The sequence below is a fragment of the Chiloscyllium plagiosum genome, unplaced genomic scaffold, assembly GCF_037043375.1.
Source record: "Chiloscyllium plagiosum isolate Xiang-an unplaced genomic scaffold, Cpla_swu_hap1 HiC_scaffold_28, whole genome shotgun sequence".
NCBI classification, from domain to species: domain Eukaryota; kingdom Metazoa; phylum Chordata; class Chondrichthyes; order Orectolobiformes; family Hemiscylliidae; genus Chiloscyllium; species Chiloscyllium plagiosum.
In genome coordinates this window covers 6,593,561-6,605,604 of record NW_028270166.1, presented here as the reverse complement: position 1 = coordinate 6,605,604, position 12,044 = coordinate 6,593,561, and the positions used below count along the sequence as shown (strand labels likewise).

The window sequence follows — 12,044 nt, the reverse complement described above, 5'->3', positions numbered from 1 at the left end:
GAGAGTAATGTTCTTTTTATTTTCTTCAACGGAAAGTGAACTCCTTCGATACTGTCCCCATCAAATGCACCCAGGACAGGGACAACACTGGGATCAGATGTGGAGTACAGCTCCCTCTACTTTTTTTAAACCAAAAGTAAATGGAAATTACGCTTCCCATGGAACACACCCAGAACAGAAATTGCATAAGGTTAGAGATGGAGTAAAGCTCTCTCTGTACCGTACCCATCAAACTCTCCCACGACAGGAATAGCATGGGGTTAGATACAGAGTAAAACTCCATCTACAATGAGCTCATCCACAACTGAGCTCTAAATTGAGAATTGTTGCCTCCAATGCCAGTCATATGATTGTTCTTTCTTCACCACCATCCATCCTGCCTCATAAACAGGAAATATGGTAGCCAAGTTAGGCACAGTAAGATCCCACAAAGTACAATGTGTCACGTGTCCTAATGGTCATTCCAGCTTGAGAGTTGTTTATTGGTGTGAGCACTGTATTAGGTCCAAAGGTGAATGCACAAACAGCCAGAGGAGAGCAGAGGCTTCTTCTTGTCATTCTGATCTAAAATAGAACAATTTAATGTGAATATAATGTAGTTGCGGCTGCTCACAGGCTCGCACTGGTTTATAATTAGCTTCCCAGAGACCAGAGAACGCAGACATCGTGTTCCTTTGTGGCTACCTTTATTCTATGATGCTTTGAAACCCAGGTCTAAGAGGTGAGCACAGCACACTCATTGTCTCCAGACTATAATGTTAACAATTGTTGGGTTCATTAAGTGAATGATTGATGTTCCTTGACTGATTCAGCAAGGCTAGTTGCTTACTACTGCCACCTCATGGCTGAATGAGGTTAAGGCAACTAGATGCCCTTTGAGAAATGGAAAGGGAGTTCACTGAACAATCCCTTGAACTTCTTAGAGTCACAGAGATGTACAGCACGGAAATAGACCCTTTGGTCCAACCCGTCCATGCCGACCAGACATCCCAATACAATCTAGTCCCACCTGCCAGCACCCAAGCCATATCCCTCCAAACACTTCCTATTCGTGTAACCATCCAGATGCCTTTTAAATGTTGCAATTGTACCAGCCTCCTCCACTTCCTCTGGTAGCTCATTCCACACACGTATCACCCTCTGCGTGAAAAAGTTGCCCCTTAGGTCTCTTTTATATATTTCCCCTCTCACCCTAAACCTATGCCCTCTAGTTGTAGACTCCCCCACCGCAGGGAAAAGACCTTGTCTATTTATCCTATCCATGCCCCTCATGATTTTATAAACCTCTATAAGGTCACCCTTTAGCCTCTGACCTTCCAGGGAAAACAGGCCCAGTCTATTCAGCCTCTCACTACAGCTCAAATCCTCCAATCCTGGCAACATCTTTGTAAATCTTTTCTGAACCCTTTCAAGTTTCACAATATCCTTCCGATAGGAAGGAGACCAGAATTGCATGCAATATTCCAACAGTGGCCTAACCAACGTCCTGTACAGCTATAACATAACCTCCCAACTCTTGTACCTAATACTCTGACCAATAAAGGAAAGCATTCCAAACGCCTTCTTCACTATCCTATCTACCTGTGACTCCACTTTCAAGGAGCTATGAACCTGCACTCCAAGGTCTCTTTGTTCAGCAACACTCCCTAGGACCTTACCATTAAGTGTATAAGTCCTGCTAAGATTTGCTTTCCCAAAATGTAGCACCTCGCATTTATCTGAATTAAACTCCATTTGACACTCCTCAGCCCATTGGCCCATCTGGTCAAGATCCTGTTGTAATCTGAGGTAACCTTCTTCACTGTCCACTATACCTCCAATTTTGGTGTCATCTGCAAACTTACTAACTATACCTCTTATGCTCACATCCAAATCATTTATATAAATGATGAAAAGTAGCAGGCCCAGCACTAATCCTTGTGGCACTCCACTGGTCACAGGCCTCCAGTCTGAAAAACAACCCTCCACCAATACCCTCTGTCTTCTACCTTTGAGCCAGTTCTGTATCCAAATGGCTAGTTCTCCCTGTATTCCATGCGATCTAACCTTGCTAACCAGTCTCCCATGGGGAAACTCGTCAAAGACTGAAGTCCACATAGATCACGTCCACCATTCTGCCCTCATCAATACTCTTTGTTACTTTTTTTAAAAAAATCAAGTTTGTGAGACATGATTTCTCATGCACGAAGCCATGTTGACTATCCCTAATCAGTCCTTACCTTTCCAAATACATGTACATCCTGTCCCTCAGGATTCCCTCCAACAACTTGCCCTCCACTAACGTCAAGCTCACTGATCTATAGTTCCCTGGATTGTCCTTACAACCTTTCTTAAACAGTGGCATCACATTAGCCAACCTCCAGTCTTCTGGCATCTCACCTATGACTATCAATGATACAAATATCTCAGCAAGTGGCCCAGCAATCATTTCCCTAACTTCCCAAAACTTGGATGAAGATGAGCAGGATTGACAGTTCAGCATTCCTGGTTGTAGGGAGTATGGATGAGATAGACAGGGGGCTAGAAGAGGAGGGAAACTACAATATTGATCAAGGGGTCAGTCATGTAATTGATGCTATCGCAGAAGAATCATCAAATAGAGAAGTGAAAAAACACAAAGGTGCAAACACTGACCCCAAAATAAAGGACTTGCATTTATACAATACTTTTCACAGCCCTCGGTTTCACAACCAATGAAATATTTTTTCAATGTGGTCGCTATTATAATCTGAGGACACGTTATCCAGTTTTTGCAAAGCAAACTTCCACTGTGAAATAGTAACTGGATCATCTGTTTTTTTTGTGCTTATTGAGCAATAAATATTGACAAGAAGAGCTCCTTGATCTTAGAAACTAGGAGAAAACATTCAGCCCCACGAGCCTGCTCTGCTATTCATTATGATCAGGGCTAGTCCTCTATCTCAGTGCTCAATTTCCTTTCGATCCTAGCCATCGGATCTTTTACATCCACCTGAAAGGGCAAAAGGTGTCTCAGTTAAACATGTCATGTGGAAGCTGACACCTCAGACAGTGCAGCACTCCCTCTGTACCTGCACTGGGACCGTCAGCATCACTGTCTGTCTGATGGATCTTGAATCCTTGGTATTCTCACTCAGATCCAGGAAAGGCCCTTACTGAATCCAGACTGACACTGACTCAATTAATAGAATTATATAATCCAGCAGAAGTTGATTAAGCCCTTCATGTCTGTGCTAGCCCTTTGACAGAGGCATCCATTGAGTCCCACCCCTTTTCCCTTTCTCCATTGCTGTACATGTCTGTCTTTAACAAGAGTTTCCTTTTCAAAAGGTTCCTTTTTAACCTGCTCTTTCAGATTCGTTCCATTTACTCGTAAGTTCCTCCAACTTTAAGTCCATTCTAGTTTAATTTAAATGTCACACTTTTCCTTGTTCACTGTTAACCTGCAGGTTACACACTTAACGACAACGCCTCTGTCTCTGCGTATAACTCACCGGGTGGTGCCCATCAGGACCAGACTGCTATTTGGCCTCTGCGGCAACACCAACACCACCATCCGCACCAGGCTGACCTTCAATCTTCAGCACACCCCCACCTGGGGTAAGTCCGACATACATCACCCTGACTGACAGTAGGCACCACTGTGTACATCTATGATCCTGAGGTGGACAGGTGCCAGTCTGAGAATATATTTCAAAGAGCCTGTTTCTGCAGCAGCCCACAAACTAAACAAAGAATGGGGGATTGTGTTCAACTCTGGACACCTACTTAAGATGTTAAAACCCTGGAAACTGTGCAAAGGATATTTACCAGAATGATACGCAGCGAGTGGTAAGGGCGTGGAATGCCCTACTCGCTAATGTAGTCAACTCAGCCACATTGGGGAGATTTAAACAATCCTCAGATAAGCACATGGATGATTTTGGGGTGATGTAGGGGGACAAACTGAGAATAGTTCACAGGTCGGCGCAACATCGAGGGCTGAAGGGCCTGTTCTGCGCTGTACTGTTCTATGTTCTATACTCTATGATACCAGGAATGAGGGATTTTAGATAAAAAGCAAGATTAGAGAAATTGGGTTTATTCTCCTTGGAGCAGTGAAGATTAAGAAGTGACCTTGTTCAGATGTTCAAAATTATAAACTATTTTTGCAGTAAACAAGGATGTTCTGTTTCCACCAGTTGGTATGTCATTAATGAGGGGTCACAGTTTCAAGATTGTCAGCAATAGAGCTAGGAGTGAGATGAGGAGAAACGTCTTTACTCAGATAGTTGTTAGGATTTGGAATGTGCTGCCTGGGAGAGAGGTGGCTGAAGATTCCATTGGAGGTCTCGAAAGAGAGTTGGATATATATTTGAAAGCGATAAATTAAAGGGCTATAGAGATAAGACTGAAGAATGAGACTAGCTAGGTAGCTGTTTCAGGAGCCAGTACAGACATGATGGGACAAGTGACCTTCTTCTGTACTGTAAAATTCCAAGATTCTAGGTCTATTCATAAGCAACCTCCACAAGCTGTCACAAATACATGGAATACCAGAGAATCATAGATTCCCTACAGTGTGGAAACAGGCCATCTGGCCCACCAAGTCTATCCCAACCCTCCAAAGTGTATCCCACCCAGACCACTGTCCTTACCCAATAACCCTACACCTCACATGATCAATACACCCAGCTTAGACACTATGGGGCAATTTAGCTAACCTGCACATCTTTGTACTGGTACCAGAACACCTGGAGGAAACCCACGCAGACACGGGGAGAATGTGCAAACTTCACCCAGAGGGAGCCTGAGGGTGGAATTGAACCCGGGTCCCTGGTGCTGTGAGGCAGCAGTGCCAACCACTGAGCCACCGTGCTGTACATATCATCATGAAATCTACAGCATCCACTCCCAATAATTTTTTTTCCATTCATTTGCGGGATATGGTCTTCATTGTCTGGACCAGCCTGAATTACCCATTTCTACTTGCCCTGTTCATTTATCTCACATACTAACTTGTTCTTTAAGAAGTAATTTCTTCAGCAGTTGCATTGTAGGATAGTTACAGAACACCAGTTGTGTCTGTCCTGTGATTTTCAGGTGAGATTGCCAGGAGAGTAGTCCTGAGCACTAGCTGAAGCTATAATCACACACCTTATCGGTTCCAGACCTGCCAAATGCTGCTTTGATTTTTAATGTGAAGCTGTAAGGACTTGAGTGAAAGCATTGTTGCATTTATCTCCTGCCTGTGGCACCACAGTAAGGCTGAACTTGAAGATCATGCATTGAACGTGCCTGATCCACCGATAATCACACTCCATTCGCTTTCACCACCTACAGTCTGCGGTGTGTCAGTAACACCCGCAGAGTCATGGTCCTATAGCCCAGCACTTGCCAAACCACACCCCAATGTGACCCCATTCTCAGGCTTGAATATCGTCATGACCCAAGTTAAAACTGAGGGGGTGGGGGTCTGCTACAGTGGGAGCATGGCTGTTGTAACTCAGTCAGACCTCTATGGTAGACCTTGCTGCCTCTGAATTAGCCCCCCCTCAGAATTTCACTCATGACCATCCACTTAGGGTACTGACTCCCACTTTAAGTAACTCTGCTTTAAGGTTGTAACCTAAAGTCAGACAATCTAATAAAAGTAATTATGCTTTGCTTTCTGTGAAACTTTGCGAAGTCATGTGTGATCAAGCATTAATATCAAGGTGCCTGTCTGGTAGAAAGAAGAGCAGATCATTTTTGACGCGCTCATTAATAGTACCAACTCCTCATGTGATGAGTGTTTGCAGAAAGGTGCTTTACAACAGCTTTAAGCAGGAGATGAAGTTGTGGCTGAGGCTGCATGCTTAAATAACGAGGACAGTTACATCGATATCTAGAAAAGGTTCATAGTTTGGCCATTTGAACAGAGCTAAAAGCTACAGAGATCTCTTTTTAAAGTGTAATGTTTGGTGTTAGATGCGGGGGGTCGACCTGAACATAAGGGGAGGCAGTGGTGTGGTGTTCATGTCTCCCAACTAGTAATCCAGAAATAAGATAAATAACTGCAGATGCGGGAAACCTGAAACAGAAATTGCTGGAGAAACTCAGCAGGTCTGGCAACATCTGTGTAGAGAGAAGGAGAGTCTCGGGTAACCCTCCTTCAGAATGCTTTTCTCCAGAATTTGTGTTTTTGTTAGTAATCCAGAATCTCAGCCTCTGAGGACATGGGTTCAAGTCCCACCATGGTAGAAGGTGATATTTGAATTTGATAAAGAATTATAGTTATTAATGTAAATTTAATATTTCTATATTAAATAGCTGGAATTTAAAAGGTAGCTTAGAACAAAGAACAAAGAAAATTCACAGCCCAGGAACAGACCCTTCGACCCTCCAAGCCTGAGCCAATCCAAACGTACTGTCTAAACCTGTCGGTCAATTCCTAAGCATCTGTATCCCTCTGCTCCCCACCTACTCATGCATCTGTCCAGACTCATCTTAAATGAATCTACCGTGCCTGACTCTACCACCTCAGTTACAACTGTTGTTGCTTGCTGTGAAAATGTCACTAATGTCCTTCAGGGAAGGAAATCTGCCATCCTTACCTGACCTGGCCTACAAGTGACTCCAGACTCTGAACCATGCAATTGATGCTTAACTGTGTTCTGAACTGGCTCAGTTAGGTATTTGATGCAGAGGCATTTGGAGATGGGCTATAAATGCTGCCACGTCCCTATTTCCTTCCTTGAACAGAGGAACAACATTATTTGTGATGAGAGCCGAATCCATGCAGAACAGACCCACACCTGTGGTCTGGAAATCTGAAACCCTCTACCCCAAAGGTTGTCAGGGCTCAACAGGAAATATCAAAACTTCTGAGATTAATCTCCTCCCCTGATAAATAGTATTAATGATTATGGAAGCAAAATGATTGTGTGAAGTTAACATATACGTAACCGACAACTTAATCTTTCTTTGCTGTTGTTTCTTTCTCTGTCTCTTGCCTCTACTAGGGTTATTGGCAACTCCCACCTGAACCAGAGCTCCAACCTGGCCTTGCCCACCTTTCAAGCAGTCAGCATCAAATCGGAACGCGCCTCCCCCCACAGCGATGGTGGAGGGGGCGGGGGTGGCGCCAGTGGTATGTTCCAGCACCACGAGGGACGCTTGGGGCTCAGTGGGCTGGACAGCCCCTGTGAAGAGCCCAAGGATTACGCCAAGAGCTACCAGTGCCCCATTGTGCTGACCAGGCCTCCGGCCAGAGACGAGGACAACCTCGGGGCCAAGCGAATGCGCCTTGTGGACGGCTGGCAGAGATGACTCCCCATGGTTGCGCCGCTTTAATGAAAAACTGATGGAGGCAGCTCCTGGATCTTGCTTTTGTATTTTTTCTTTTGCAGTTATTCCTGCGTTCTTAATCACAGGGGCCAGGAATTAATTCACGTCGAATCTGTTAACCCTTTGAAAACCACTTATCACCTTGTGTGGGGAGGGGGGGTGCTAGAGGAGCAGGAAAATGGCTTTGTTCCTCCCCTTACCCTCCCCTACTTCTCTCTCCCCAGAGTCCAGGCTGGTTTGAAGCCTTCACTCAGGTTTCTGTAATTCTGTTCCTGTCCACACGTGGATTTTTTTTTTATTCCTTCTCCCGCCCTTCCTCTTTAGGTTCTGCAGGAGGTCGGGATAAATCTGTGCCCTGCACCTTCCTCCCAGTTGTTTCCTTTTGATCCATGAAAAGTTCTGAGCTCAGTCCCTGGCTGAAGGAGGGAGGGAGACCCGGACTGGACAGGATAGGCCAAGCACTGAGTGTGTGTGGTTAGCCTGGATGCTAGGCACCTTGCTTTGCACAGCCAAAGTGATCACCCTTCACATGTGTAATGGCAGGCTGTTTGACCTCCCAATCCTCTTTTTCCTTCTTTCATGGGATGTGGGTGTCGCTGACTGGGCCAGCATTTATTGCCCATCCCTAGTTGCCCCTTGAGAAGGTGGGGGTGAGCTGCCTTCTTGAACCACTGCAGTCCACGTGCTGTAGGTATACCCACAATGCCATAGGGAGGGAGTTCCAGGATTTTGACTCAGGGAGACTGAAGGAATGTTGAATCATTTCCAAGTCAGGATGGTGAGTGGTTCAGAGGAAACTTGGATATGACGTTACATTTGCTGCCCTTATCCTGTTGGATGGTAAAAGTTTGTGGGATTTGTAAGGTGTTGTTGCAGGAACCTTGGTGAATGAGTTGTTCCAGCCTTCTCACTTCTCACCTGATCTCTGTCCACACACACATACAATGGATAGTGGATAACAATCTGGAGCAAGAATCCAGACTGAAAACTTCCCTTCTTTGCCCTTAGGTTTATGAGGTAAAACGTTGTGACCCAGCTACAAGTATGTGGATTATTGCATTCAGAAATCATGGGCTGGAAGGGATGCATTTTTTTCACTAAAGAATGGATTGTGGTATAAGCCGCCCACATTCCTGATGAAGGGCTTTTGCCCAAAATGTCGATTTTTCTGCTCCTCGGATGCTGCCTGACCTGCTGTGCTTTTCCAGCACCACTCTGATCTTGACTCTAATCTCCAGCATCTGCTGTACCCACCTCGGCCTAAGTCACCCACAGCCCAGCAACGATCAGAAAATTATTTTTGCCTGCCTTACATTGACTCATTTTGTACTAAAGGAAAGCATTAACCTGGGCAAGACTAACGGTGCTACAGAATCCGATTGTTTCGGGAGGAGTTGAGGGGAGACGAGGAAATGCAATTGAAGATCGAGGCCATTGAACGGATCTCCACAAATCAATGTCAGTCCTTCACCTGCCAGACATGTCCCATATCGACAAGGGAAGGTGGGGATCATTTGAACCAAGGGTGGGAATCCTCATGGTTTTGGGGCTTTGTACCTGTTTTGATATTGTTCCTCACTGACTTCAACCAAGAGTCAAATTGTGTAGGGTGTGAAAACAGCTGATCTTGTCAGGTCATGTGGCTTGGATTAAAATGGCCTTTTGTTAGATATAAATATGGCATACTCTGCCATTTCTTACATATTAAGGTTAGCTCAGTTGGCTGGACAGCTGGTTTGCAGTACAGGGTGATGCCAACAGCATGGGTTCAATTCCTGCACCAGCTGAGATTACCATCAAGGACTCTCCTTCTCATCCTCTCCCCTCACCTGAGGCATGGTGACCCTCAGGTTAAACCACCACCCATCATCTCTCTAATTAGAGAGCAATCTTATGGTTTGGTAGGGCTACAGCAACTTTATTAATCACAGATTGGAAACGGATTTATTATTGGAAATGGACTTCTGTAAGCTGTGGGTATCCTAATTTTAAAAAAGAACATAATGACCCAACTCAAAGTTTCCCAGATTTTCCTGCATTGCAGTGGGAATGTATCACAAGTTCTCAATGCTCCTGAATATTTGGGTCTTGAAGGGTTAAAATGCCCCTGGTTTCAAATGGGAGACCGTTCCTTTGTTAAATATTGTTCTGTTTTATATTTTAAAAGTGAAGGTTTTTCGCAGTGCGAATAGATTTGTGTCACTTTTTTCTCTGTTGTGTGAGACCTGTTTAAAGGTGGGTGGGGTGGGCTTAAAGGGAAAGTACATGGCAAACTGTGCACTCTGTGCATTCGGAGAGAACGTGCCTGTATTACTATTTTGTCACCAGAATGTATTTGTATGAGTGACGCAATGCCTTTTTTTAACATGTTTTTTGTGTTTGGGGTGTAAACGCAAGGCAGCTTATCAGACACATTTAAGAGCGATTCCCTTCACCTCCCCTTTACTTTCACGTCTCATGTCCCCCTATACTCCCTTCTTTTCTACTCTCTCCCTTTGCCCCTCACCTCCCCTTTTCCTTTCTCTCTCTCTCTCACTCTGTCTCTCTCCCTCTGTCTCCTATCCCTATCTTTTCCCTCTCTTCCCTTCCCCTCCCCTCTGCTCCCCAGTAATTAAGAAACAGTTCCTCATCAAGAGCCAGTGTCAGTGGTAGAGGTGAGAGAGTAATGATTCAGTAAAGCTTACCCTCAGAAATTCTCATTGGCTAAAATAAGCATCAAACATGTATTTGTTAGAGGGAACATCTGTTTGTTACCAATGATGTGAGGGTTTCAATTAATTTTTGCAGAATGTAAGAAAACTTTAGTAATCAGACCTCGATTTCCATCCCATGATCCCCCACACCAAACCCATCTTATAGCTATTTTCAGCTCCACCAAACAGTGTTAAACATAGATGAAAATATTTTGATCTCAGAAAAGTAGGATGTTAGTAACTTCACTGAATTGTCCAGCTCTGAATTGGAGGTGATGTTGGTCAAGGAAAACCAGATATTGCAATAAACTGAACAAGAAGTTAACCATTAGTGTTGAAAGCTGCAGGGCTCTTGGAGATTTCAGTACTTTGGCATTTTATTTATAATGGAAGTTATTTGAGATGTGCTGCAAACTCTCAGCACTGTGTGTCAATTTTTAATATTTGAAGCCAGTCCAAAAGAGTGCACTTATTTATCTGCAACGTCCTTTAATCTACATTTGATGTCATCTCAGTCCTTTGAGGTTATCTGTACTCATTCCCTGATAAAATTGATCCATTGACAGAGTCTATCTGTTGGAAAGCTCTTCTAGAACCTTATCCCATCTTTGGAAAGTGTGCATGAACAAGTTTATTGCCCTAGCCAATCCCCCTCAGTTTGAAATCCAAATTCTTCCTCCCTACATTGTTGCTTTTCCAATCAGTGATCCCTAAGCCTTCCTTTCATTTTCCTCCTAAGCTCCAAATCTCCCAGTCTTTCCTTCCCCTGCATCTTCACTGATGAGACAAAGATTCATCATAAAGTCACTGAATCAAACTCCTTCTTCAAAACAGTGATCTCTTTCACATCTCCCAGTCTGTCTCATCTGTCTATAGACTCTCAAGTCCTGAGCTTGCTTTCATCAAGCTACTGTCCTTAGTTTGCTTCGTCTTGATCTGCATACGATTCATTAATAAACTGAACAAGGAATTCGTGAGAATCTTCTTTACCCAGAGACTGGTGAGAATGTGGAACTTGCTCTCACAAGTAAAGGCTGACGTGGATAGCATTTCATTGAAAGTTTGATGAAACACGAGTGAGAAAGGAATAGAACGTGGGAAGGATTACACGAAGAGATGTTCATATAGATCATAAACACCAGAACAGACTGGTGGGTCCAAATGGCCAGTTTCAGTACCGTAAATGCTTCTCAATCTTGTTGGTGCCCTACCATGGAGAATCTTCACTAGGATTCCCAATTTTGAAAATTAAACAAAGTGAAAGCCATAAGTCAACGTAATGAAGGAAATTTCCCTCAGATTTGTTTCCTGTAATTGAGGGTTGAAGATAGCAACTATATATTTTTGTTCCTGATAATCAGACTGCAGGGGAAGAGTGCAGAGGTTGCAACACAGCATTGGGTACAATCAGTCCTTGAATGCGACAGAGATCGATTGTAATAAAGTATTGATTGCAATAGGCAGTGAAGCAGTTGGTGCAGCAAGGCATGGATTGATTATGATGGAACATGGGCCTAGGAAATTGTTTCCGTTAGGCGAGGAGACTAGGACCCGTGGACACAGCCTTAGAATTAGAGGGGGTAAATTCAGAACAGAAATGCGGAGACATTTCTTCAGCCAGAGAGTGGTGGGCCCATGGAATTCATTGCCACAGAGAGCAGTGGAGGCTGGGACGCTAAATGTCTTTAAGGCAGAAATTGATAAATTCCTGATGTCACAAGGAATTAAGGGCTACGGGGAGAATGCGGGTAAGTGGAGTTGAAATGCCCATCAGCCATGATTGAATGGCGGAGAGGACTCAATGGGCCGAATGGCCTTACTTCCACTCCTATGTCTTATGGTCTTATGGTCTAATTTCATTCAATGACTCTGATTGTGAAGGAGTTTGGGTACAGAAGGAAGGATTATGCCCAACAGAAGTTTTTACAGGTGATTTCCCAGTCAGTGCAAAGGAGTAACAAGCATTTTCCCCACACGTGTTACCTGTGTCACTGATTGGAAGAGAGTGTTAGATTATGAGATGCCAAAGGAAACAGGAGCAGTCCGGAGGTCTGGTGCTGTTTA

The 12,044-nt window shown here is 44.2% G+C and overlaps 1 protein-coding gene across 4 annotated transcripts in view; it reads left to right on the top strand.

Moving 5' to 3' along the window:
* The window catches only part of mef2b (myocyte enhancer factor 2b), a 126,176-nt gene extending 116,265 nt beyond the window's left edge, over nucleotides 1–9,911 (top strand). For all 4 annotated transcript variants that reach the window (XM_087975950.1, XM_087975949.1, XM_087975948.1 and 1 more), the window contains 2 exons: nucleotides 3,429–3,579; nucleotides 6,963–9,911. In XM_087975950.1, the coding sequence (XP_087832076.1) occupies nucleotides 3,429–3,579; nucleotides 6,963–7,269 (458 nt within the window). In that variant the 3' untranslated portion in view covers nucleotides 7,270–9,911. The remainder of the gene's footprint in view (nucleotides 1–3,428; nucleotides 3,580–6,962) is intronic.
* Nucleotides 9,912–12,044: the final 2,133 nt, after the last annotated feature.